Source organism: Lissotriton vulgaris, chromosome 3_1 (genome assembly GCF_964263255.1).
Source record: "Lissotriton vulgaris chromosome 3_1, aLisVul1.2, whole genome shotgun sequence".
NCBI classification, from domain to species: Eukaryota; Metazoa; Chordata; class Amphibia; order Caudata; family Salamandridae; genus Lissotriton; species Lissotriton vulgaris.
This window is the reverse complement of record NC_141689.1, coordinates 1,252,455,596-1,252,480,494: the sequence shown is the minus strand read 5'-3', so window position 1 is coordinate 1,252,480,494 and position 24,899 is coordinate 1,252,455,596. Positions and strand designations below refer to the sequence as shown.

Below are 24,899 nucleotides of genomic sequence, written 5' to 3'. Positions count from 1 at the left end.
GTCAACCGGTACGCCTCCTGCGTTTGGTTCGACACTCCTCGTATAGGCGAAACCAATTGGCTTTGCCAATGCTTATTTAACTCCTCCCATATATATAATGTGTCTATTAGTATGGCACTGTAGAAGCTGCTAAGTCTCTGCTCCCCGACAGACTAAGTGATTGCTGTTTCCGACGATCCCGCAGACGCCTGGCTACGTCAGATTTGCTGCGTCATCTTTGGACCCTATAGTCACTGCCGGACACCAGGGACAGTCGGACACAGATTTCTGTTGGATCCATGTCACTTCTTTTTCAGCGTGAAGGGCAGGCTCTGAGATGCATTGGGATTCTCAAATGCTCGGGGTGCAGCACAGGAACCGAAAATAATAATAAAGCAGATTTCACTGAGGCGTGATAGGTTTAAGCGATACAGGACCGGAGTCCCGTCGACTGGCACACCAGCAAAGCTCAGAGGCGTTCAGACGGTACGAGTCGCACCGGTGTGGAAGGGAAGAGAAACGGAAGAATCTCCCCCCGGTCTTTGTTCCGTTCTTGACATTCCCGCGGAGAAGCGCTCTCGAACTCGCGGCCTCAGTGGGAGGCGCTCGGTGCCACTTGTATATATTATTAGAACGAAGTCCAGGAAGAAGCGGTGGCGCGCGCGGGGCTTTTGCGTGACGTCACGCAGCGGCAGGAAGAGCGAGCTTTGCGCGCCTAAATCAAACCGAGCTTCAGTCCGCAGAGGAACCAGCAGCAAGCTAATAGTGACAGCGGCAGTCCGAGCCATGGCCACTCCTCCCAAAAGAAGCTGCAGGGACACCGTGGAGCCCAAGAGGATCTCCGTGGAGGGCAATATTGGTGAGAAGAAGGATCGGTGCATTTGTTTAGGGGGTTATGAAGCGCTATATTACCACCCATCTGTCAGGGCTAGGGACTGACGCGTTTCCACTGGCCGCAATATGTGCAGATATTTATGCAACAATGTAATATGTATTTGTCACTTTCATCTCTAAGATCCCACCCAGACTTTATTTCCCTGACGACTGAATGCACACCACTCTTGTTGTATTTTTATTGAATGGGTGATATGACACAGTGATGCCGACTGAACTTGAACCACCATGTAAACGTAGTGCAGTGAGTATCAATTTTGGATTTTTCGCTACCGCTTCTAAATCACCCGAGGATGTAAATGATACTTTTCGCACCAGAGCTTCTTACAGGTTCCCAAGACTCGACAGAGCACAGTGTAATACAATTTTGGCTCTTGTGTGGTGCACCGCTACTAAAGACAACAGTCCTAAGTGCCATACAGTTTCACGCATTATTATTAGTAGTATTGGTTTCGTAGCCTTGCGATCGTTGTACTTCTAGGCGCTTTACAACTAAATATCCGTTTTAACAGGTTCCCCAGAGAGCTTTGCGCCTATATTGGTGTGATATTGTATTGTAACAATCCCGCACCTGTCGCAGTCCCTGGCACGCCTCGTTTCATTGTTGCATTATTCATGGGCGGGAGGGGAGGCCTGGGTAACTTTAATACATCCGTTGTAGTTCAGAATCTCTAAGCCTGTAACATGTCAGTCTGAGCAGGCAGGAGGCGCTCGAATGAATGTGTCCTTTCAGCCTCGCATGGCGGTGATCTCTTTCAAAACTTGTCTTCATTTTCTCTCCCTCCGTTTTGACAGCCGCGGGGAAGTCGTCCTTCGTGCACCTCTTGAAGCAGGCCTGCGACGACTGGGATGTGGTTCCGGAGCCCATCGCCAGGTGGTGCAACGTCAAAACACACGACGATGAATTTGAGGTAGGAGGGCGCATTGTCCTGTGAAATACTCTATCGTCTTTCAGTATATATTTTTAGTAGCTGCCATATCCCTTATTTATTTATGCCTACTTATATAACGCGGACAGTACCCAGAGTTGTAATTTACAGGTGCTTTACAGGAGGAATATTTTGTTGCATGAAAGTTTAAGACGGTTTAAGATAAAATAATACAGTTATTAGTAAATACAGGGTTAAGAGTACAGCTAGGTAGATCATCACATAAAACAATGTGCAGGAGCCATAAAAGGGGCAGTGGCGGCTCCTTTGCTAAGGCGGAAGAACGGTGCCCCCCTATCGTTATTATCATGTTATTTTTCCTATAGCTGTCAGTGGCAGGGCTGGCCAGAGCAGGGGAGGAGTGATTTGCACTCCCAACGCACGCATAAATATTTGATCGGCCCCCTTGGGCCGACCAAACAGTTCATGTGCACTTTGCATGTTCCTACCAGGCTGGTTACACAGCCTGGTCAGGAACATGCACAGGCTCCCTGTTCCAGTCTGAGCTTCGATCCACGGCGCTCAGACCAAAGGAAGCCTGTGTGCCAGGTGCTTCCTGCTGCTGGCCAGGAGCCTGCAGGAAGATACTGCAGGAGAGGCGGGCCGGCTGCTCCAGGTAAGTGCTATTAATTTTAATTAAACATTTTTTTTAAAAACTTTTTTCGTTCCGTTCTTTGCCCCTTCCTCCCCGCCCACCACCCGGGTCCGGTAGCAGTCTTTTTCTCTTCACAGGAGCACTCAACATTATATTTGACAATCCCTGACCACTAGGGTGCAATGTTCTGAATATCGCTAAAATGCCGAATTTACAAAGAAAGTGTGTGTTTTACGTTATATGTTAGTGAGTCTAGTTTGTCCTCTTTTTCCACTATAGGCACAATGGACACCTATAGTCTGATACTTTTATCGCTACTTTGTCACCTGTAACCACCGGTCACTTTTACCTATGGTTATTGAAAAGTAGACCACCACAAAACATTTTTTGTCTATTTCTCTCAACAGGTCGACCATCAAGCAACGTTTTTGTTAGGTACATTATTACCTGCACTTTAAATTCTCACTTTTATTAGAATACCTGATACAAGATAGAGAAACGTGAGTAAGGTGGGGATTTGTGTACCCCGTCCTGAAGAAGGTGTTTTTCACCGAAACATGTCGACGCACACAGAGAGGAGGTAGTGCACATTGTTTGCGTTTTTAACCTTCCACACTCTATTTTAATAGCACCAGCCTGGGGGCCCATTAAAAGTTTTTTGCCACCCCACGGGCCAGGTTCTTTTTAAACATCACTCACTTAGATATAAACCTCACCACACACTCACATTTAATATACCCCATCCACATCACACATAGTCATCTTAAGTGCTCCCGCGTATCCGTAGGTCGCAGCACGCCGTACCCCGTAGAGGGTTACGATGACCCCGATGATGAAGCATGACACCAAGGGGCCTGTTGGTGTGTGAGGGGACCAAAAACAACAAGGGTGTTCCCCACATTTGGAGGATACGCTCTACACTCAAGGAGTGGATTCTTTTTGTTTATATACTTATGACCAGGGAGAACAAATCCATTTCGATACATCTCTCTCTCCCCCGCTTGTTAGTGATAATATGTCCAGACATTGGCATCTTCTTAGAGAAGACGCGATTATTGGCCCATTGGTCCCTAGACGTCCTATGATTACTTATACAAAGTTTAAGTCCATTAGGGACCATTTAGTCAGAAGTGATTTTGAGAGAAAAGCTAAATCCCAAACATGGTTGACACAATATGATGGCTTTAGGAAATGCTTTAAATGTAAAGCATGTGGGAATGGTGAAAACCGCACATCTATTCAAACACCGTTCAATAAGGTCATCGAGATACGGGGTTACCTTACATGCAAATCCTAATATGTGGTACATATCCTAATGTGTCCCTGTAGTAAAGTCTATGTGGGAAGTTCCATACTGCCGGCACACAGGAGAACATTGCAACATATTCGTGCCATCATACACAAGGACTGCAGTTATCCAGTTGCCCTTCACTTTGAAAAAGAACATCAAGGTGACCCCGCAGCCTTGAAGTACAGCTGTGTGGCACGCGTGCTTAAAAGGAAAAGAGGCGACAGGGAAAAGGAACTGCGGAAACTTGAAACTGATACATTTTAGAACTAGACAGTAGGGAACCAATGCATCTCAAGGTGGATGAAGAACTGTATACCTGTCTTCTCCGAGAACTTTATGAGGGCGTGTTACATCTTACCTGGGAGTGTGTGGGGGTATATGTTCAAATCTATACTCTAGCAGAATGTGCAAAATGTATGGTTGTTTTCGTGGGTTTGTTTCCATTATTAATGAAATATCATCCTAGCCACATCTGATGGTATGAGAGGTTTGGAATACCCATTATCCGTGATAAGAGGAATCCAACTCTTTATTGTTTAAATTTTGACATGCTTCCTACCCCCTGATGTTTATGTATGTATTCATTTAGCAGTGTACTTTATTTTGGTGATGTAAAGAACACATTAAGGCAGACATCAGGCACATGACTGTGGAAATTAGAAAAGCTGTACTCTGTTTTAGGTTAAGGGGTTAATAGATAGTCTCATGTATTATTGGCCGTTTAGTTCTGTTATTGAGGTTCTGAAACCAACTATGGTTTCTACATTAATTTTACTTAACAAGTAGCATTTTGCACTAACTTTGTAATGTGGACCACCTTTAAGAAGGAATAGCAAATAGGTCATATTCTGCACATAATTATTTATTAGCAAAATGAAATTAATTTGTGAATTTTAACAATGGAATGTTGCTAATAGTAACTATCTTCCCCACCCTGTGTGGACAGAAAATAGTATGCCTTTCAAATGTGTATCTTTTAACAATAGTATGTTTTTAATGTCTATTACACCCTTTGTTCTATGTTTACCACTCTATTTACTATAATATGAATTTTATAAATGGCGCTCACTGTCGTGATCAAGGCTGCCGAGAGCAGTTGAAACTCGTTGACAGGCTGTCACTCTAAACGCTTTAAATAAACATTTGTAGCACAATTAGCCAAGGAGTTCGTCCGTATCCATTTGTTTGTGTCCTGGATACATTGTTGCATATATATACCACATTTTTTGCATCCTGATTTTGATGATTGTGTAATTTTCTTTGTAAGGCAACCTATTGCAAGTTGTCAAACAGTGATTGATACGCTAATGAGATTCTAAGCATAGTCCAAAGCTTTCCTTTTTTTAATTTTCTGTGTCAGCCCATATATTTTTAATGCTAGGTATACATTTTTTTATGCTAGTTATATAGTCTTTTAATGATTACTATTTTTTTATTTTCCCTCTAGGAGCTGACGACTTCTCAGAAGAGCGGGGGTAATTTGTTGCAAATGATGTACGAGAAGCCAGACCGGTGGTCGTTTACATTTCAGGCGTATGCCTGCCTGAGCAGAATCCGGGCTCAGCTCAATGCCTTCAATGGGAAGATTAAAGACGTGGAAAAGCCTGTGCTGTTCTTTGAGCGATCAGTTTATAGTGATCGGTGAGTTTAACGTTTTGAGTTTGTTGTGCTTGATATTGTGGGTGAGTACTCTCTTGGAGACTTAGAAGGGAGATATGGGCAATTCTCTGTATTTTCAGAACTCTGGAAAGATTGAGGGGTTGAGAATTGGTCGGCTTTTTCTTTGGGCTATTTCAACACTGTTGAGGTCTCAAAGCCGTTAATTGAGGTAGGCTTCTCAGACGTCACAACTGCGCTTTTACAAGTTTCTGGAGTCATTCTGGTTTTCTGCTGATCTAATCCATGTTACAATCCAACCAATTTATTGAGAACTGCTTTGGGAACAGAAACTTTCAGGAATCCGAATTGCCAACCCATTTGACTTGATTCACCAGAGTTAAATGCCTGATTTCTTACTCCAATGGATTTTGTGCTTCTGTAATAGCTTCTTTGTGGGCTGTATACCAGCTGGGAATGCCAAGGTTTCCCTTTAGGACTTAAATCTGAAGCGCACGAAAGGTGTATTTATAAGCCGTCTCCGGTGCACTGTGGGAGCTACAAGTGAAAATTATTTGTCTTCTAAAGATGATCACTCTTAAAGTCTTGGCCAGTTGATTGTCGCCTATATAATTTGAAATGTTGCTGGAAAACATTGACATACCTCATCGCATTTTCTTTTAGGTGAGATTTTAGAAATTAAACTTGAGTGTTGATAGAAATGTGCGATGCAAGTTAAATAACGAGCAAAATGCAGTGGAAATCTTTTGTTTCTTATATCTATGATTGTTCTTTGTGTAGCTCAGAGGGTGTAGTTCATTGGTAGAACCTCCTTGACATTCAAGAATGTGCTCAACACCAGCAGTAGCATTAGGCTTGAACTGGGCATAAATATCATTGATCTTTTCCACACAAAAAATGTGATTCTATTACTGTGGTCATTAGATTCCTCTACCGACTTGTTAATCGCAGCAGTTGTTAAACTGTTGACAATGGGGAAGATTGCCCTGGCAGGGTTCTTGCTATTTGAAATGTTAAGAAGAGAAGGACTCTGCTCTAATTGTTCTTATCAATTTATGGTAAGATTTCAGTGCATTCAATCAAAGCGCCTTTGCCCCAGTGTCATAGAATTTTCTCCACATACGCTCGCGTACATGCAGTTCTTTTTCTCAGTAATCAGTGTTTCATTGAACCAAGGGACAGAGGGCTTACTCCTGGTCTTTACCATACTGAAAGGTATCAACACATCGAGGACGAGGTAACCCACTCCTTCACATCTGTATCAGTGGCGTCTATGTTAGAATGTAACTGGAGGGAATTGGACGAGACGTAGCTGGCAAATTCTGTTATGTCCAATTTATGTCATGGCCTTTTAGTAGTAAAAGAGCTTGTGGATATGGGTTTATGTCCAGCTACTCGAAGGGATATAGAGATCAGGTAGCGAGTGGTCCGTCCAGGCCATAGTTCTAGGAGGGCCCACCTGAGGGGGATGAATGTTCGAAAAGACCGGATCTAAAAGGTGACCCGCTAGGTACGTGAGATCTCTCACTAACTGACACATCTGCAATAATGCCAATTCAGCAATTAATTCAAGAGCTCCCGTTTCCTTGAGTTGATCAAAGTGAAGATTTAGATCACAATGACAGTAAAATTGGATGATTTGAGTGTTAAGAAAGTTACCTGATTAGCCAAAGTGGTTCTAAAGGCTTTGGCCAGAGACAGGAGTCTGTAGATAAGAAGGCTCAAGAAGGTGAAATTCTTGCTCACAGTGATTTGAAATGGAGCATTTTAACAATCTAAAATAGGGTCAGGTGCCTGACTGCAGCTTGCTGTATTATAAACGATGGCTAAACCATCCCCTCTGCCCATGGTTCTATCACATCTAATAATGCCGTGGCTGGGGGACAGCGCCAGAAAAGCTTCAGTGGGGATGTCAGGGCCGAGCCAAGTTTCTATGAGGAATAAGATGTCAGGTAGACAGTCTTGAATTAGATTATATATCGGACCACAGAGCGCAGTTAATGGCATCTTGGATCTGGTTCAGGCATGGACGATTCTAGGATTTTTTGGGGCTCTGGGTAGAAAGGGAACACGCGAGGCCGCTCTAATTTGAATACAACTTCATGAGTTCTCTCAATAGATGATCCTGCTCCTGAAGCTGCTTTGAACAGACCCCTGTGTGGGTAGCAGCCCCGCCGACACCCCAGCTCAGCCTCTCACAAGCATCTTTTGCAGCTCATAAAGGACTTGTGGCTTATCAGCTGGGGAACTAAACTGCAGGGCATTGGGTGTCCCATGGTGCTTCTGTATGCGCAGCAGGGCTGAAGGTCTGATTCCAGGACAAAGCTACAAAATGGATTGCCTTGCGACTGGGCCCATTGGAGGGAGGGCCCCTCTTCTAGGTCTCGCCTCGCTACACCATAGCTGCTTGGCCTATAGGAGGTAGATGTCCCCTTCTGTGGGCACAATTGCAACGCAACAACTCTCTGTGTTGGATTGGTGTGTAACAAGAGGAGCAGTGTGCCTTGGCCTGGCTGTGTCGCACCAGTGCGGGCCCCTTATCAGTGGGCTGAGTGCAGCCCCCTGGCAGCTGACCATGCTGCCTATGCCAAGGGCGGGCCCCTTATCGGTGGGCTGAGTGCAGCCCCCTGGCAGCTGACCATGCTGCCTATGCCAAGGGCGGGCCCCTTATCGGTGGGCTGAGTGCAGCCCCCTGGCAGCTGACCATGCTGCCTATGCCAAGTGCAGGGGCCCTTATTGGAAGGCTGAGTGCAGGCCCCTGGCAGCTGACCATACTGCCTATGCCAAGTGCGGGCCCCTTATCGGTGGGCTGAGTGCAGCCCCCTGGCAGCTGACCATGCTGCCTATGCCAAGTGCAGGGGCCCTTATTGGAGGGCTGAGTGCAGACCCCTGGCAGCTGACCATGCTGCCTATGCCAAGTGCAAGGGCCCTTATTGGAGGGCTGAGTGCAGGCCCCTGGCAGCTTACCATACTGCCAGTGCCAAGTGTGGGCCCCTTATCGGTGGGCTGAGTGCAGCCCCCTGGCAGCTGACCATGCTGCCTATGCCAAGGGCGAGCCCCTTATCGGTGGGCTGAGTGCAGCCCCCTGGCAGCTGACCATGCTGCCTATGCCAAGTGCGGGGGCTCTTATCGGTGGGCTGAGTGCAGCCCCCTGGCAGCTTACCATGCTGCCTATGCCAAGTGCGGGGGCTCTTATCGGTGGGCTGAGTGCAGACCCCTTTGCAGCTTACCATACTGCCTATGCCAAGTGCGGGGGCTCTTATCGGTGGGCTGAGTGCAGACCCCTTGCAGCTTACCATGCTGCCTATGCCAAGTGCGGGGGCTCTTATCGGTGGGCTGAGTGCAGACCCCTTTGCAGCTTGCCATACTGCCTATGCCAAGTGCGGGGGCTCTTATCGGTGGGCTGAGTGCAGGCCCCTGGCAGCTTTACCATACTGCCAGTGCCAAGTGCGGGCCCCTTATCAGTGGGCTGAGTGCAGCCCCCTGGCAGCTGACCATGCTGCCTATGCCAAGGGCGGGTCCCTTATCGGTGGGTTGAGTGCAGCCCCCTGGCAGCTGACCATGCTGCCTATGCCAAGTGCAGGGGCCCTTATTGGAAGGTTGAGTGCAGGCCCCTGGCAGCTGACCATACTGCCTATGCCAAGTGCAGGGGCCCTTATTGGAGGGCTGAGTGCAGACCCCTGGCAGCTTACCATGCTGCCTATGCCAAGTGCGGGGGCTCTTATCGGTGGGCTGAGTGCAGACCCCTGGCAGCTTACCATGCTGCCTATGCCAAGTGCGGGGGCTCTTATCGGTGGGCTGAGTGCAGACCCCTTTGCAGCTTACCATACTGCCTATGCCAAGTGCGGGGGCTCTTATCGGTGGGCTGAGTGCAGACCCCTGGCAGCTTACCATGCTGCCTATGCCAAGTGCGGGGGCTCTTATCGGTGGGCTGAGTGCAGGCCCCTGGCAGCTTACCATACTGCCAGTGCCAAGTGCGGGCCCCTTATCAGTGGGCTGAGTGCAGCCCCCTGGCAGCTGACCATGCTGCCTATGCCAAGGGCGGGCCCCTTATCGGTGGGCTGAGTGCAGCCCCCTGGCAGCTGACCATGCTGCCTATGCCAAGTGCAGGGCCCCTTATCGGTGGGCTGAGTGCAGCCCCCTGGCAGCTGACCATGCTGCCTATGCCAAGTGCAGGGGCCCTTATTGGAGGGCTGAGTGCAGCCCCCTGGCAGCTGACCATGCTGCCTATGCCAAGTGCAGGGGCCCTTATTGGAGGGCTGAGTGCAGGCCCCTGGCAGCTGACCATACTGCCAGTGCCAAGTGCGGGCCCCTTATCGGTGGGCTGAGTGCAGCCCCCTGGCAGCTGACCATACTGCCTATGCCAAGTGCGGGGGCTCTTATCGGTGGGCTGAGTGCAGCCCCCTGGCAGCTTACCATGCTGCCTATGCCAAGTGCGGGGGCTCTTATCGGTGGGCTGAGTGCAGACCCCTTTGCAGCTTACCATACTGCCTATGGCAAGTGCCGGGGCTCTCATCGGTGGGCTGAGTGCAGACCCCTTTGCAGCTGACCATGCTGCCTATGCCAAGTGCCGGCTAACTCATGGAATGAGATCAGTGATGCTCTCCCTACTGAACGTTAATGTGAAACAATGGGTGAACAAAACAGAATCCATGTTGGATATGAAGTTTTAGCGTATGTTGCTTAAGTAACATTATCTAATGGAGGCTTTCTAAGAATTGTAGCGACATTTGTGTGCATTTCCAGTGTTTTCCTCATAGGTGTCAGAAGAAGAGAAAGTATAGCTTTGTGAACTCTGCAACATGACGTGTATGTGTGTGCATTAACCTTGGCTCAGATGTTTGGAGACCCCTCAAAATACAGACATTTCGTATTTCAAGGCACCGACTGACAGACTAACCTTGAAAATTAAGTTGAAATATATATATATATACCCATTACAAGTCGCTTATATCTATGGCAAAATAATCAAAGCAATTCATTTTTTTGCTTTTTTAGGTACATATTTGCATCTAATTCATATGAGGGGGACTCCATGAATGAAACTGAATGGACAGTGTATCAAGACTGGCACGAGTGGATGAACAGCCAGTTTGGTTCGGCCCTTGAACTGAATGGTATCATTTATCTCCGAGCAAGCCCAGAGGTGAGGAAACGTGTCATCATGGCCATAACAACTAAACACAGGGCAACTAAAAATATTCAACAAAATAATTATGGCCCCCACTAGGGTCCCATTATTGCACCCTTTGACATAAACTAACACTGACCATATTAAATCAGAACATTATAATCCACCAGGAGGTGGGTGAATGCAGGTAAAACAAGTCAGTCCCTTTGCATGAATGTAATGTTCTTCCATAGCTGCTTGCAATAATAAACTAATCATATGTGGGGTTTTGGGTACTTTATTTGTAGCGACATGGGTTCTCCTGCACATCTTATTCACATTAAAAACCCTACTATTTATATACTTTTTAAAAGTGTGTGTCCTGTAACTAAGCTGCATTAAGAATTGTATATTGGTTTTGGAACATTACTGCAAATATACTTTCATTGAATTTCATAGAATAATTATGTTACTCCCAGTGAGTTCTCCTCCCAAAGAGGATTTCGCTTTTGGGAAAAACATGCAGTAGGACTCGCAGTTACTTAAGTAGGCAAATGTGACGTTCCCCTTTCTGGCTTTTTATATTTCACCTGACTTAAGGATTATCACTTTTTTATTTTTTAATAATCGGCTTTAAAAAACATAATTTTAATAATCCGCAGGAACTCAAGCACAGTAATACAACAGCACATTAACATGGACACCACATGTCTGGGTGGAGCCATCAAGGAATCGGAGAAAATGTCTCTATGATAGGTTTCACTCCATGGTTTGGAAGTCTTTCCATGGTCCCCGCAGCTTGTTGAATTTCCATGGACAACCCCGAGCTTTGTACACCGTGTTTTCGGCCTGCGTGCACCTGTCTAGGCCAGTCTTCCAAAGAGCATGTATTGATGGCTCTCTGCTTCTCTAAAGATGGGCAATGTCTCTTCTGGACACTGCAGGTGTAACATTAGAAAATTACCCAGCATATTTGGACCTCATATGCTCTGCCCAGTATTACTGTCCTAGTTGCAATTTCTACTTCTTCTTCAGGAACCTATGATTCGCACCGACCCCCACACACGACCGCCCTGATCTCATCAGAAGCGGTCGGTCCTCACGCTGCTCTACTTGCTGCTTGGTATCGTAGCGCCAGACTGCCAGATTGATATTTGCTAGCTCGCCTTGCTCCCAAAATTAGTAGTGCCTGATTGCTCATAATATTTGTATCATAGCGCTATACTGCGAAAGTGCGCTTTCACGTTCATTCTATTGTGCTGTGCTGCCTTTGCCTTATTAAATCATTTGTACCTGATTGTGCCGGTGCCATTGCCAATTTGATCGCGTTTATTAAGGTTGTGCCCCAATCCTCTTTCGCTTTTGGCTTGCTGCCATTTTGTTGTTTGCTGTTGTGCCTCCCTGCCCGGCTCTCCACCCCGCTCCCGCCTCCCAGCTGCTCCTCCCTCCCACTGATACTTTAGGCTCCGCTCTCCCGTTGTAGCGCTGTGACCGTCCTGATCTCATCAGAAGCGGTCGCTCCTCACGCTGCTCCCTGCTCTACTTGCTGCTTGGTATCGTAGCGCCAGACTGCCAGATTGATATTTGCTAGCTCGCATTGCTCCCAAAATTAGTAGTGCCTGATTGCTCATAATATTTGTATCATAGCGCTATACTGCGAAAGTGCGCTTTCACGTTCATTCTATTGTGCTGTGCTGCCTTTGCCTGATTAAATCATTTGTTCCTGATTGGGCCGGTGCCATTGCCAATTTGATCGCGTTTATTAAGGTTGTGCCCCAATCCTCTTTCGCTTTTTGCTTGCTGCCATTTTGTTGTTTGTTGTTGTGCCTCCCTGCCTGGACCGCCCAGCACCAGACCCCCTGGCCCCCGCAAAAAACATTCCGCCTGCATAACATACGACGCCGCAACCCTCTCAGCCCTAAACCCCGGCAGTCCACCAAAATGCTATCAAGCAGCCCCAGGACACACCCATGGACCCTTAGCCTGCCACTCCTGCAAGTTCGACTGCACCAGGACCTACACCAAATCCACAATCTCCAAACAGAGCTCCGACACTAACCACCTAAAGTGCATCCTGCTCAACACCCGCTCGGTCCACAGACACTCCATCAAACTCTGGAACCTACTCGACACTACATCGCCGGACGTCGCCTTCCTTACAGAAACCTGGATGAACGCCTCTTCAGCTCCCGACGTCGCCGTAGCCATCCCGGACGGCTACAAAATCATCCGAAAGGACCGCACCAACCAAACAGGAGGAGGAATCGCCATTGTCCATAAGAACACCATCCGCATCACGACCAGTTCCGACGATAACCTCGCTAGCGCCGAAAACCTTCACTTCCAGATCCACACCGACCCCAAGACCACACTCAGAGGCACCCTCATCTACAGACCACCAGGACCCCGCACACAATTCAGCGAAGACATCGCTGACTTCATCAGCCCACATGCCCTCCCCTCCGAGAACTACATTCTACTGGGAGACCTCAACTTCCACCTGGAAAAGAAAAACGACAGCAACACCACCACCCTTCTGGACAACCTGGCCAACCTCGGACTCAAACAACTTGTCAATACCCCCAACCACTATGCCGGACACACGCTCGACCCAATCTTCACCTCCAGCAAGCACATCTCCTTCGATCACACCACAGCTCTCCATTGGACGGACCACAGCTGCGTTCACTTCAACTACAAAAAATGCACGACTGACAACCTATTCCCCGAAGAAACTGGAACAAAATTACCACCGACCACCTCTTCACATCGCTTCACCAAAACCCTCCTGCCAAATCATCGGACCCAAACCAAGCAGCCAATCAACCTCACACAATGGATCACCCACAGCGCCGACGAACTAGCACCCTTGAAAAACCATCAAATCAAGCAAGGTACCAAAAAAGCCCCCTTGTTCAACGATGACCTCAAGAAATCCAAGAAGTTCTGTCGTACCCTCGAGAAAGCCTGGAGAAAAAACCCAACCACGGACAACCTGGCCACCTTCAAGAACGCCACCCGCAAACACCACCAACTGATCCGATCCACCAAGAAATCAGCATTCAAGGATCGACTTGATAACAACGCCCAAAACAGCAAGGAACTATTCAACATCGTCAAAGAATTTACCAACCCCACCGCCGGCACCAACGACATCACTCCCTCCCAACACCTCTGCGACTCTCTATCCTCATTCTTCCACAACTAAATCGTCGACATACATAACAGCTTTGAAAACCAGTCCGAAGACCAGTCCACTCCACCCACCTCCGAACCAAAACCGCACTCTAACAACCTTAGCGCCTGGAACCCAATCACCACTGAAGACACCATCCACCTGATGAACTCCATCCATTTAGGATCGCCAACCGACCCATGTCCCCACCACATTTTCAACAAAGCAGACTCCATTATCGCACCCCATCTCCGCGCCGTCATCAACTGCTTCTTCAACTCTGCCACCTTCCCGGATAGCTGGAAGCATGCCGAACTCAGCGCCCTTCTGAAGAAACCCACAGCAGACCCCACTGAACTTAAGAACTACCGCCCCATCTCGCTCCTCCCATTTCCTGCCAAAGTCATTGAGAAAGCCGTCAATAATCAGCTCGCCGCCTTCCTTGAATCCAACAAATCCCTCGACCCCTCACAATCCGGCTTCCGAGCCAAACACAGCACTGAAACCGCCCTCATCGCAGCAACAGACGACATTCGAACTCTACTGGACAACGGAGAAACAGCCGGCCTCATCCTACTTGACCTCTCCGCAGCCTTTGACACAGTCTGTCATAGCTCCCTCATACAACGCCTCAACAACGTCGGAATACAAGGAAAAGCATTAGACTGGATCATCTCGTTCCTCGCCGGAAGAACACAAAGAGTCCGCCTCCCCCCTTTCAAATCAGAGGCCACCGAAGTCATCTGCGGCGTACCACAAGGATCATCACTCAGTCCCACCCTCTTCAACGTATACATGAGTCCCCTCGCATCCATCGCGCACCAACACAACCTCAACATCATCTCCTACGCAGACAACACCCAGCTGATCCTCTCACTCACCAAAGACCAAAACACCGCCAAAACCAACTTACACGAAGGAATGAAAGAAGTAGCCGAGTGGATGAAGAACAGCCGTTTAAAACTAAACTCGGACAAAACGGAAGTCCTCATCCTCATCCCCCTCTGCCTGGGACGACTCATGGTGGCCACCGGCCCTGGGTACTGCACCCATACCTACGGATCACGCACGTAACCTGGGCTTCATCCTGGACTCCTCCCTTTCGATGACCAGACAAGTCAACGCCGTCTCATCATCATGTTTCAACATCCTTCGTATGCTCAAAAAAAATCTTCCGCTGGATCCCCACCGAAACAAGAAAGACGGTCACCCACGCACTGGTCACAAGCCGCCTGGATTACGGAAACACCCTTTACGCCGGAACCACAGCCAAACTACAGAAAAAACTCCAACGCATGCAAAACGCCTCAGCCAGACTCATACTGGACATCCCCCGTCAAGCTCGCATTTCCGGTCACCTGAAAGACCTCCACTGGCTCCCCGTCAACAAGAGAATAACGTTCCGTCTCCTCACCTACGCACACAAAGCCCTCTACGACCTAGGACCCGAATGCCTCAACACGCGACTGTCCTTCTACACCCCCATCGCCCTCTACGATCGTCCAATCAAGCCCTCACCGATATTCCGCGCATCCATAAATCCACCATGGGGGTAGATCCTTCTCCTACTTAGCGGCCAAAACCTGGAATTCTCTCCCCACCCACCCCCGCCTTAAACAGAACCACCTCTCCTTCAGAAAGCAACTAAAAACTTGGATATTCGATAAGTAAAGCACCCCCCCCCCCTCCCTCAAGCGCCTTGAGACCCTATGGGTGAGTAGTGCGCTATACAAATTTCTGAACTTGCACTTGAAAACACAAAGTGCCAGTCGTCCTGCAGTCCGAGGCGCTTCCACATCGTGTGTATAAATGCACTTAATTATCGCTTTTGTTTTAGAAGCTGTGCTTGCTCTATTGAGCATAGTGGACGGCCACAAACATACTATCATGGTTTTTTACAGCTGTTTAGTGATGTGAATGTAACAGTTGAAAAGGCTTCACTCTTCCAGCCTTAAACTGAGGCTAAGTGATCTAATCACTTTCAAAAAGATTTAATAATATTAATTAGGTGAGGGGGGGGGCACCTGGAATAGCCAATGTTTTCTAATTGATCAGCTCAGTATTAAGCTAGTGTCTCCGAGTTGCCATTACGTGACCCCTTTTTCCTCAGGTTTTGCATTCTTCCTGGTAAATCGGAAGGGTACAATGCTGGCCTGATAAACAATGGTGCACTAAGCATTTTTGTCATTCACTTATTCAAGGTATTCATAGGGGTACATTCAATTATGTGCAGTTCACTTTTGCAATTCTTGGAGCTAGGCCCGCATTTCTAGCTAACTTCGGAACGCTAATCAACAGCCCTCATTATTAAAAGGGGTAGTTAATTTTACAGAAACTCTTATTTGGTTCCATAAACCCTGCGGCCTCTTACCAAAATAGTTCACGAGAATCCTGGGTAATTTATGCAATGTATGTCGTCATAGCAGATAAACTGTATTATGGATTTTACCCAAGTTACCCATAAAATTATTATATCCTGGCCATTGCCCCTTCTGGCCTACACTTGCATTTCTCCGTTCTCCAGCATCCATATTTCCCTTCTCCTTTCAACTGACACTTTCCCTTCTCCCCACCATTGCTGACATCAGTGGAGCTCAGCCATGACTGGCTCTAGAATCTTCCACACAGCAGCGCTTGCGTAGAGTTCTGTCCCACAACAAAGATCTACAAATTCCAATAAACCCTGAAAAATGTAACACTTTTTTGTGCAGACCTGAATAACACTGGTATAGACTGTGGTGACGGATTCCTTCCTGCTGTAGTATTTACTCTTCTAGCATTGAGGTACGTTAACCTAAGTCCTATTGTGTTTGGTTTCTTACTATAGATGAACAGTATCCTGTAACTGGACCAAAGAGCATCATAATGCCGTGGATGAGGAAATACTAAATTGTTTTACTTGCCTTGGCAGTGAAACACTTTCAACGTCGTTTTTCACTGTGACAAGGCTGGCTCTCAATAGAGAAGCACCGGTTTACAATATATCACCCTATAATGTTTAACGTCATTTTGGAAGTAGCTAAATAGTAATTTAAAATCAAACTAGGTCTATAGAAGGAAGGCTCAGCCATCTAGTCATTGGGTAAAAGAAGTGCCAAGCTGTGATGTGCTTGTTATTCATTTCCATATTGACTTTAAGGTTAAGTTGATTAACTGCTTGGCAATATTATCAATTCACTTCTAAGTCCGTCACAGTCACTTAAATCATGGTGCAATTGCATGTCCTATTTCTTGTTTCACTGGGGCAGGACTCCATGAACTTATGTTCTACCTCTGAAGCAATACCACCTCATGATTGTGATGCAAAGGTTTATGTCAAAGTAATCTCAAATTGGTTTGATAGACTTCCATAGATAATCCAGGTAAATCTGGATGTATATGGAGTAGATGTATGTTGTTGGCCTTCTGTGTTCTCCTGTCCCATAAAGTAGTTTATTACGCTATAGATAGGTTGGTCTTTCCAGCAAGACAAACAAATGGGTCTAGAACCTGCATAAATGTTAACGGGAGAATGAAGACTTACATAAGTGACCGATGTCATGTGCCTTTTTGGATATGGGTGAAAGACTGACAGATTTCTCTTGTTTTACTAGCCAGGTTAAATATGATTCACTAAACCACATTGCATCAGGATCCGAGTTTAGTGGCTCAGACACTGTTGTGTTATCAGTTACAGCACCAGCAGTTGCTGTTGGACTTTGCCCAGCACATGCCTCACACACTTCTGCAATCATGCAGACAGACAGCCAAACATATGTCATGGGTTCCCTTAGTTTTGAAGCTGTAACACAGCACTCTATTACCATTTAGGGCCTGATTCTGATGCAGGTTGGAAAGCTTCCTGACCGAATCGGTTTGGAAATGGTTTTCGACCCACTCGGATCAGGAAGGATAGTCCAACCTACGGAGTACGATGCATCCGGAGGCTTCCAGATACGATTTAGTTGGACTCTCATTGACTTCAATGGGAGCATATGTTCCTAACCATATCATAATTGGGACCTGGGTCGGAAAGACACTTCCTGATCCGATTTGGAAGGAGCAAATGCCATTAGGAGGCCTTCCTAACCGCATCAGAATCAGGCCCTTAGTTGTCATCGTCCTGAGTCCTATACTTTATTTTGTTATGGTTAGTCTTCTCATAGAAAACGTTTTTGTCCTTAAAATAAATGTGATATAGGACATCTTTATGGACAGTTTCCCACCCTTTTCTCATGTTTTCTGAAGTAGAAATGTTTGCCTACTGTGTGTACTTGTCTACCTATTTAAATGCAATTCCTCTTGAAAATTCATATTCTGCAGATTAGGATTTCCACTTTTGAAGCTAAAATGCCTTTTCTGTTTGTTTTTTTTATTAAAGAATGTTGGTGGATACTTGAACACTTCTAGCCTAATTTGCAACAGTTCCTATTCCAGTATAAATACTTTGTAAATTGGGAAACAAGTTCCACTGTAGTTTTACATCAAAACCGACCCTCTCTAAATCTGGTTGCCAGTCATTAATGTAGACGGTGCTTTTGAGACCGAGTATATCCTTGGAGAGGCTGTTATTTGCCCGTCTAGGCTCCCAAACTGTGGCACACCTTACCAGTACACCGTAGAACAAAGATGGGGGCATTTTATCAAGCACAGTGTTAAAATTATTGTCGCTTTAGCAGCAGGAAACTGCCGCTAAAGCGCCGATAATGGGCTTGATAATACGCCCTTGAGAATTCCAATAGAAGCCCATGTTAACACCAGAACATAGGCTTCTAAGGGAATTCACAAAGACATATTATCAAGCCCATTATCGCTGCTTTAGCGGTAGTTTCCTGCCGCTAAAGCGGCGATAAATGTTAACGCTGTTTCTTGATAATATGCCCCATAGTTTTTAAAGTCTGCCAGGAAAGATCTTACTTTGCTTTCCATTACAAAGGAGCTGCATACAATATCCCCACTTGTGATTTCAGTTGTTGCTAAGTTAAATGACCTTCCATCCCAGTTTCTTTATAGATCAGATACTTAGTACATTGATTGATTTACGTTGTGCATCATTATTAAATGCATGCCACACTCACCTGTGTTTTCTTTTTCAATAAGGCATGCAAGAGCAGAATTTACACCCGAGGGCGGGACGAGGAGCAGGGAATACCCATTGAGTACTTGGAAAAGCTGCACTACAAACACGAGTGCTGGCTGAATCACCGGACACTCAGGTAAGCGCCAGGTGCATCTTTATGCCGGTTCTGGTCACGTTTGTTATTTATTCATTAGTAAGTTAAGTTTTTTTTGCAGAAGGACTATAAAAGAACAAAATCCAACATGAGGTTTCAATATCAAATACTAACCAAATGGCATTTCTCCTTTTTTTGCGCTTCGCAGGACGGACTTTGACTATTTGCAAGACGTACCCATCTTAACGTTGGATGTCAATGACGATTTCAAAGGAGACAAGGAGAGATCTGAGACTTTGATTGAAAAGGTATGTTCACTAGGTGGGCAGAAAGGGATGTATTTCCATCAGATTTTCCATAATTCCTAGTGATGTGAAAAGTGGCCCGACCTAGTATTTGTCTTCGATTCAGCTTGAAGTAATCTTTACACAGCTTAACCATTAGCAAACGAGCCCAAAACAGTTTTTCCATTGATTGACCATTTGTTGTTTGACATACCCAGGAAGCTGCAGTGTTATTCACTGAGCCACAGTGTTGGTAGGCAGTCTCTCTGCATGTGGTGCCATCACTCTGGCTACGCTGCCATCAACAGTTTAACTAACCTTGGGTTCTGGGGCGTTGTGCTGCCCGATATAAAGTGCTGCTCCATTCTCCTGTAGACCCTTTATACCTCCTCCTCCTCTTCCCAGCACTTATTGCCTCCCCTCATCCCACAAGATGATCAATTACCTGGTATTTCTTACCTTCTAAATAAACTGCAGACGCACATAAGTCCAAAAATGACACAGTACATGTTGTCTACAGTGCTACACAAAAATAGTTAGAACATAACATGCAGACAGTGGGTATATATTTAACCTCATGGTTTTTAGACTGCATTTTATTTTGAAATTGTGAAGCGTTGCTCAGTGAGTGGCCTCCAAATCCTTCTAGGTGCCTACTTTCAAAAAACACCCAGTGCGACGCAGCAGAAAGTAATAAAAAAAATCAACAAAAGGCTGATGTCTAAAATGGCTGCTCTGGATGTGTGAATATATCGTGAGACTGGGCAAGTAAAATAATGTTCTGCAATGTGGGTCAGGTTGCCTTATTGCTCATTGGACTTTGTCCAGTCGGTCAATCCCTGGTGGCTTTGCATGTTCACTTAATGTTAATTTGCCGACCTTGCTCCTTCCCTTTCAACTTTTCGTTTTATTGTACTTTTGGAAATACATCTATTATGTTGAGGGATGTGTGGACTTTTGAACCACAACTGAAAAGTCATGCCACTATGCTGAGCACCTTGGCATGTCCTCCTTGGAACCAGAATGCTTTTTCGCTCTCAATGGGTCCCCACTCGTTGCCCAGTTCACAGTTTTCAACATCATAGATAAGGTGTCTCATGTTCTCTTCTCAAGTAGTGATTAAAACTGTTTAGAAATTGGTTTTACTTAGTGTCACCCGAAATGAGGTGGCAAAGGTTATGTTATGTTAGCAGGTACTTATTAAGCACGCGTACACCCTTAGGTTTCATGGCGCTGGATACTGAGAGCTAATGCGACCGAGCCACTAGGCATATACGCTTGCACGTATAGCCATCTCTTCAGAGACTTTCTGAAGCTGAAGAGATCATTACAGCTTCTAAGTGCCAGAGGAAGGGAGCTCCAGAATCTGGGGGCCAGGTGGGAGAAGCTAAAGCCACCCAGACGTTTCCGTCTGAAAGATGAGGTGGTGAGCAGAAGGTGGTGGTCTGAGCGGAGACTGTGCCGCGGGGTATATTTGGTGAGCCTGCAGCTATAAAATCTGGGGCTTTGTCCATGCAGAGCCTTAAAGGCTAAGCATCCAGTCTTAAAGGATACTCGGTGAGCTATCGGGAGCCAATGGAGTTGTGCTAGGCAAGGTCTGGCTGACGCCCGCTTAGGTAGTTTGTATATCAGTCTGGCTGCCTGGTTCTGGACCATTTGGAGCCTTTTTAACAGACCGACAGGTAGGCCGAGATAGATGGAATTAGAGAAATCGAGCCGTGAAAGTATTGTGCTATCACCACCTGAGTTAAAGCAGAGTGGGTTAACACCATGCGCGCTAGCGGAATTCCGCTCGCACGCTGGGATTTGCGAAAACGCACTTTACGTGATGAGCTGGGCTCGTCATCAGCGTGCGAGGAGGCTACGCCATGACGAGCCCAGCTCGTCATCAGCGTGGAAGGGGTTAACAGGTGTGCGATTTTCCTTATGTTCCATAATTGATGGACACTGGAAGAGACCACGGTGCCCACCTGCCCGCGGAGCGAGAGGTCGGCGTTGATGGTGACCCCTAGGCTTTTCATGGAAAGAGAGGGGGTGGGAGGGGGCCCGAATGCAGGCGGTCAGAATTGTGTGCCCCAGCTATTCTCGCTGTTCCCTGGCAGGACCTGCTCTGTCTTGCCTGGGTTGAGTTTCAAATGGTTGACATCCATCCAACGCTGGATGTGAAGCATGGTGGAATGAAACTCGCTCACGGCATTGGGGCAGCTGAGAGAGAAAATGATCTGAAGATCATCAGCCTAGTTGAATACAGTAATATTTCTATTTTTTAGTGAGTGAATCAATGGTCTCATGTAGAGATTGAAGAGCAGCGGGACAGAGAGGAGCCCTGTGGGACCCTGCATGTGGAAGAGAGTTTGGGGGCAGTAAATTTTCCAAGCCTGACTGCCTGAGTGCGGTCGGCAAGGAAAGATTTAAGTGCGGAGCCTCGCAGGCCAGCTTGCTCGACACGGTTCAGTAAGATGGTATGGTCGACCGTGTTGAACGCAGCCGACAAATCCAGGAACACCAGAGCTTGATGGTCGCCCCTGTCTGCGTTAGCTCTGAGAGTGTCCAGTACCGTCAGAATCACGGCCTCCGTAGAGTGCGCCTGGCGGAAACCGGCTTGGTTTGGTTCAAGGTAGTTTGAGCGTTCGATGAAATTAGACACGCAGCTGGGAACGTGGGCCTCCAGGATTTTTGCCAGGAAGTGAAGGAGGGAAATAGGGCAGTAGTTGGCAGGGTTGCTTGGATCTGCCCCTGGCTTTTTTATGAGGGGAACTAGTGGCATGCTTAAAGGCGCTGGGGACCTTGCCTTGGGACAGTGACTCATTTAGAAAAGGAAGCACACTCTGAGACAGGGTGGTAAGTATCTCTTTAGAGACATGCGGGGGCAACAGTAGTCAGGACAACCCGATTTCACATGGGTCGTGAGTACTGATAACGTTTTAATGCAGATGGTTTGAAGAGTGTCTAGAGTGCTTTGGTTTTTAGAGATGTCTTCCAGTGGTTCCTAATTGGAAGTATTGGGGAGACGGGCTTTAATAGCGGAGATTTTATCAAGGAAAAAGTTATTTAAAGAGTTACAGAGTTCTTGAGTGGGGGGTCTGTATCGGCGATGTTCTAGTATCATTGCATAAGTCGTTGACAATTTTAAAGATTTCTTTGGATTTGTTGTGGGCGTTAAGTAGTTTTGAGGAAAAATAAGCTGATTTAGTGGCTGAGAGAGCTGTTTTGTAATCTCTGCGGGAAGTGACAAAATGTTCTCTGTCTTCAATTGAGTATTTTGATCTCCATTTCCTCTCGGTTTGGCGCAGCTCGAGTCTTTGTTGTTTAGGGTCAGTGAAAAACCATTTATGCGCCTCAGAATGGCGGGCACGAGAGAATTTAACAATAGGGGTGTGAATATTGCTTGCCGATAGAAGCCATTCTGTGACTTTTCCCTCCATGGAGTTGACATCCCGGCAGAAGGTAGGTGCCGAGTTCTCCAGGGTTTTAATGAAATCTAATTTGTTTAAGGAGTTCCACTTCCGGGTTTCACCCCCCGCCAAGGGGGTGGATTTTTTACGGATACTGGAAGGGATAGTGAATTGTATCAGATGATGATCTGACCAAATGCACGGCAAAATATCTGGGGTGGGAAAGGAGATATTATGGGTCAAATGTGATCCAGAATATGTCCCCTTTCGTGGGTGGGGTTGTGAACTTGTTGGACTAAGTTTAAATTAGATAGGAGTTCAGATAGCTCGACAGTCTGTGGACCCCCGGAGGTGTCGTTGAACCAATAGTTCAGGCCCCCGACCAGAACTATTGAAAGATTTACACAACCCCCCATTTAAAGCCACTTCCTGCCGTTCCAAACAACCATTTGGCTGGTGGTTCTGAAATAATAGTGAATGTTCTTTAATCACATGTCCTTCTTTCCATTTCAAGGTTTTGGCTTTTAGTAGTTTGTTTATAGGAACCTGCAAGTTAGTCATTGTTTTAGTTAAGTTACACATTTCGTACACCTGTTTATCCTTTTAGTAGCCTCATTATTAGTGATTGGAAGAGGTGTTCTTTCCAGGATAAACCGATTCACGAGTCTCTTTTCCTTCTGCAGGTCAAGGAATTTATTAGCACACTGTAGGGTGCAGTGAAAACTTCTATTCAAGAGACCAACATGATCGGGGCTTGCTGAATGAAGTCATGTTTCCTGTTTGGAAAACAGGAATTTTATGAACTTAGTACTTGTGACGTACATCCCATGAAGTTTGAAGAATTACTGTATTTATTGTTGATGCAAAGGCGAAAAAGATGATTTTTGAGTGCAGGAAAGAAAGGCCGAATTTGCTCTTTTGCTGGATTTCCTCTTTTGCTGAATATATATCTTCGATGTTTCTCAGACGTTATTTTGATTGACTCAAAAGCGGCTTCCTACAGCTAGACCCTTTTTTTGGTAAATTTCAAAAGTTTTATACAGGAGAGAGTTCATAGTTTTTTTTTCTCCAAACAATTTTGATTCCCCTTTTGATTCCCCTTCTTCAGGTTATCTACGTATACGTTTTGTAAATGATGCCCAAATTATGTATGCCATGCAAAATCACCTACTTCTCTTCTTTATGTACTGATTTTGCCTCTTGTTTCATCTAAAACTTGCATGGCCGTAGTTCGTACAGAAAGCGAGGCAGCAGTGAGTGGCTCACTAGGCATGAGGTGTGATGACACTGTACACTTCATGAGTGGGCGCACCATCAGATTTAATTAGATGTTTTCTCAACTAAGTGGAACAGTGGTGTTGAGTAATGCCTGATGTGCCAAGGAACTTGCCACGTGTAGGTTTGACAAAGTGTATCAGTTACATCACACAGATGATACATGACAGTCATTCGCCTGCAGTTGTCGCACATCTCTACGAGGAGTCTGTCTGTGAGCGTTATGCTTAAATCATTGCACAAAGATATTATTTAGAGTTGATGTCACTCACTCTTGTAGTATTTAGTGATTGCTACTGAATTCCAAGAGTAGACCAGGCTTACTCCTTCAAAAGTAATCCAAGAGCATTACAAAAAGAGTCTCAGTAAAATCATTGAATAGGGATCTTTCGATCGCCCTGGTCCTTCGATCTGACTTTTAACTTGAAACCACTATTGCTCGAAACTTACCTTTTTAAATGACAATGTGCAGGACCATCCAGTTTAGTGAAAAAAAACAGTGTTGTTTTCCTAGTTCTGCATCTCAAATAATCCCCAACCATAGGCAATCTAGAACAGTGACTCAAAGTACGGGCCGCTGGCGGCCCGCCAGACCTTCTTTTGCGGCCTGCACATCTCCCTCAAATCCACCCTGGTAAGCTGGGAGCTGAAGCAGAGAAAGTTGCTTGAGTGATGTTTTCTTTATTGGTGGTGTGAGCCAATCAATTTCGTTTTGTAACTCTGGGCTTGCTTTCTTTAGTAAGTGAAGCTTGTTTTATGAGCAGGGCTGACTTGCTCATAAAAAAGCTGAAATGACTGTAGAAACATATCCCAGAAACAAAAAACAATGTTGTAAGGGTATGTTCTGTGCTATTTTACTATTGGGCTTTGTTTCTATAGCCCAGATAGCTCGTACTTTCTGCTAGGCAGTCCTGCTCAAATCTGAAAAGTGCATAGAAAGTATGGGAACTTTGAGTATGACGAGCCAGGGTCAGTGAGTGCAGAGAAGGGGTCAGTCAGGTAGCTAAAAAAAAAAAAAAATTCTGTAGCTAAAATGGGGGTTTCAACCAACATGTAACTGTATTTAAAATGTAATACTTAACTGAATAAGCATTGAAAAAGTCAATAGGTCATTTATGAGACCTATAAGCGTTAGTAATGATTTTTAGCCATGGTGTATATGCAGCATGGCTGACAAAATGTAATAAAAAAGAACTATGTCA

At 46.1% G+C, this 24,899-nt stretch overlaps 1 protein-coding gene across 1 annotated transcript; it reads left to right on the top strand.

Moving 5' to 3' along the window:
• Positions 1-533: 533 nt before the first annotated feature.
• On the top strand, positions 534-24,899 carry DCK (deoxycytidine kinase). Its single transcript, XM_086961763.1, has 7 exons — positions 534-838; positions 1,669-1,784; positions 5,136-5,329; positions 10,304-10,451; positions 18,670-18,785; positions 18,952-19,051; positions 23,106-24,899. The coding sequence occupies exons 1-7, from the start codon at positions 766-768 to the stop codon at positions 23,130-23,132; spliced, it is 774 nt and encodes a 257-aa protein (XP_086817889.1). The 5' UTR covers positions 534-765; the 3' UTR covers positions 23,133-24,899.

Bases quoted from the DNA above. Each gene is read 5' to 3' on its own strand.
- DCK (XM_086961763.1), top strand. From the start codon at position 766: ATGGCCACTCCTCCCAAAAGAAGCTGCAGGGACACCGTGGAGCCCAAG. The intron at 5,330-10,303 runs GTGAGTTTAACG...TTGCTTTTTTAG, and splicing joins CGATCAGTTTATAGTGATCG to GTACATATTTGCATCTAATT. The intron at 18,786-18,951 runs GTAAGCGCCAGG...TGCGCTTCGCAG, and splicing joins CTGAATCACCGGACACTCAG to GACGGACTTTGACTATTTGC.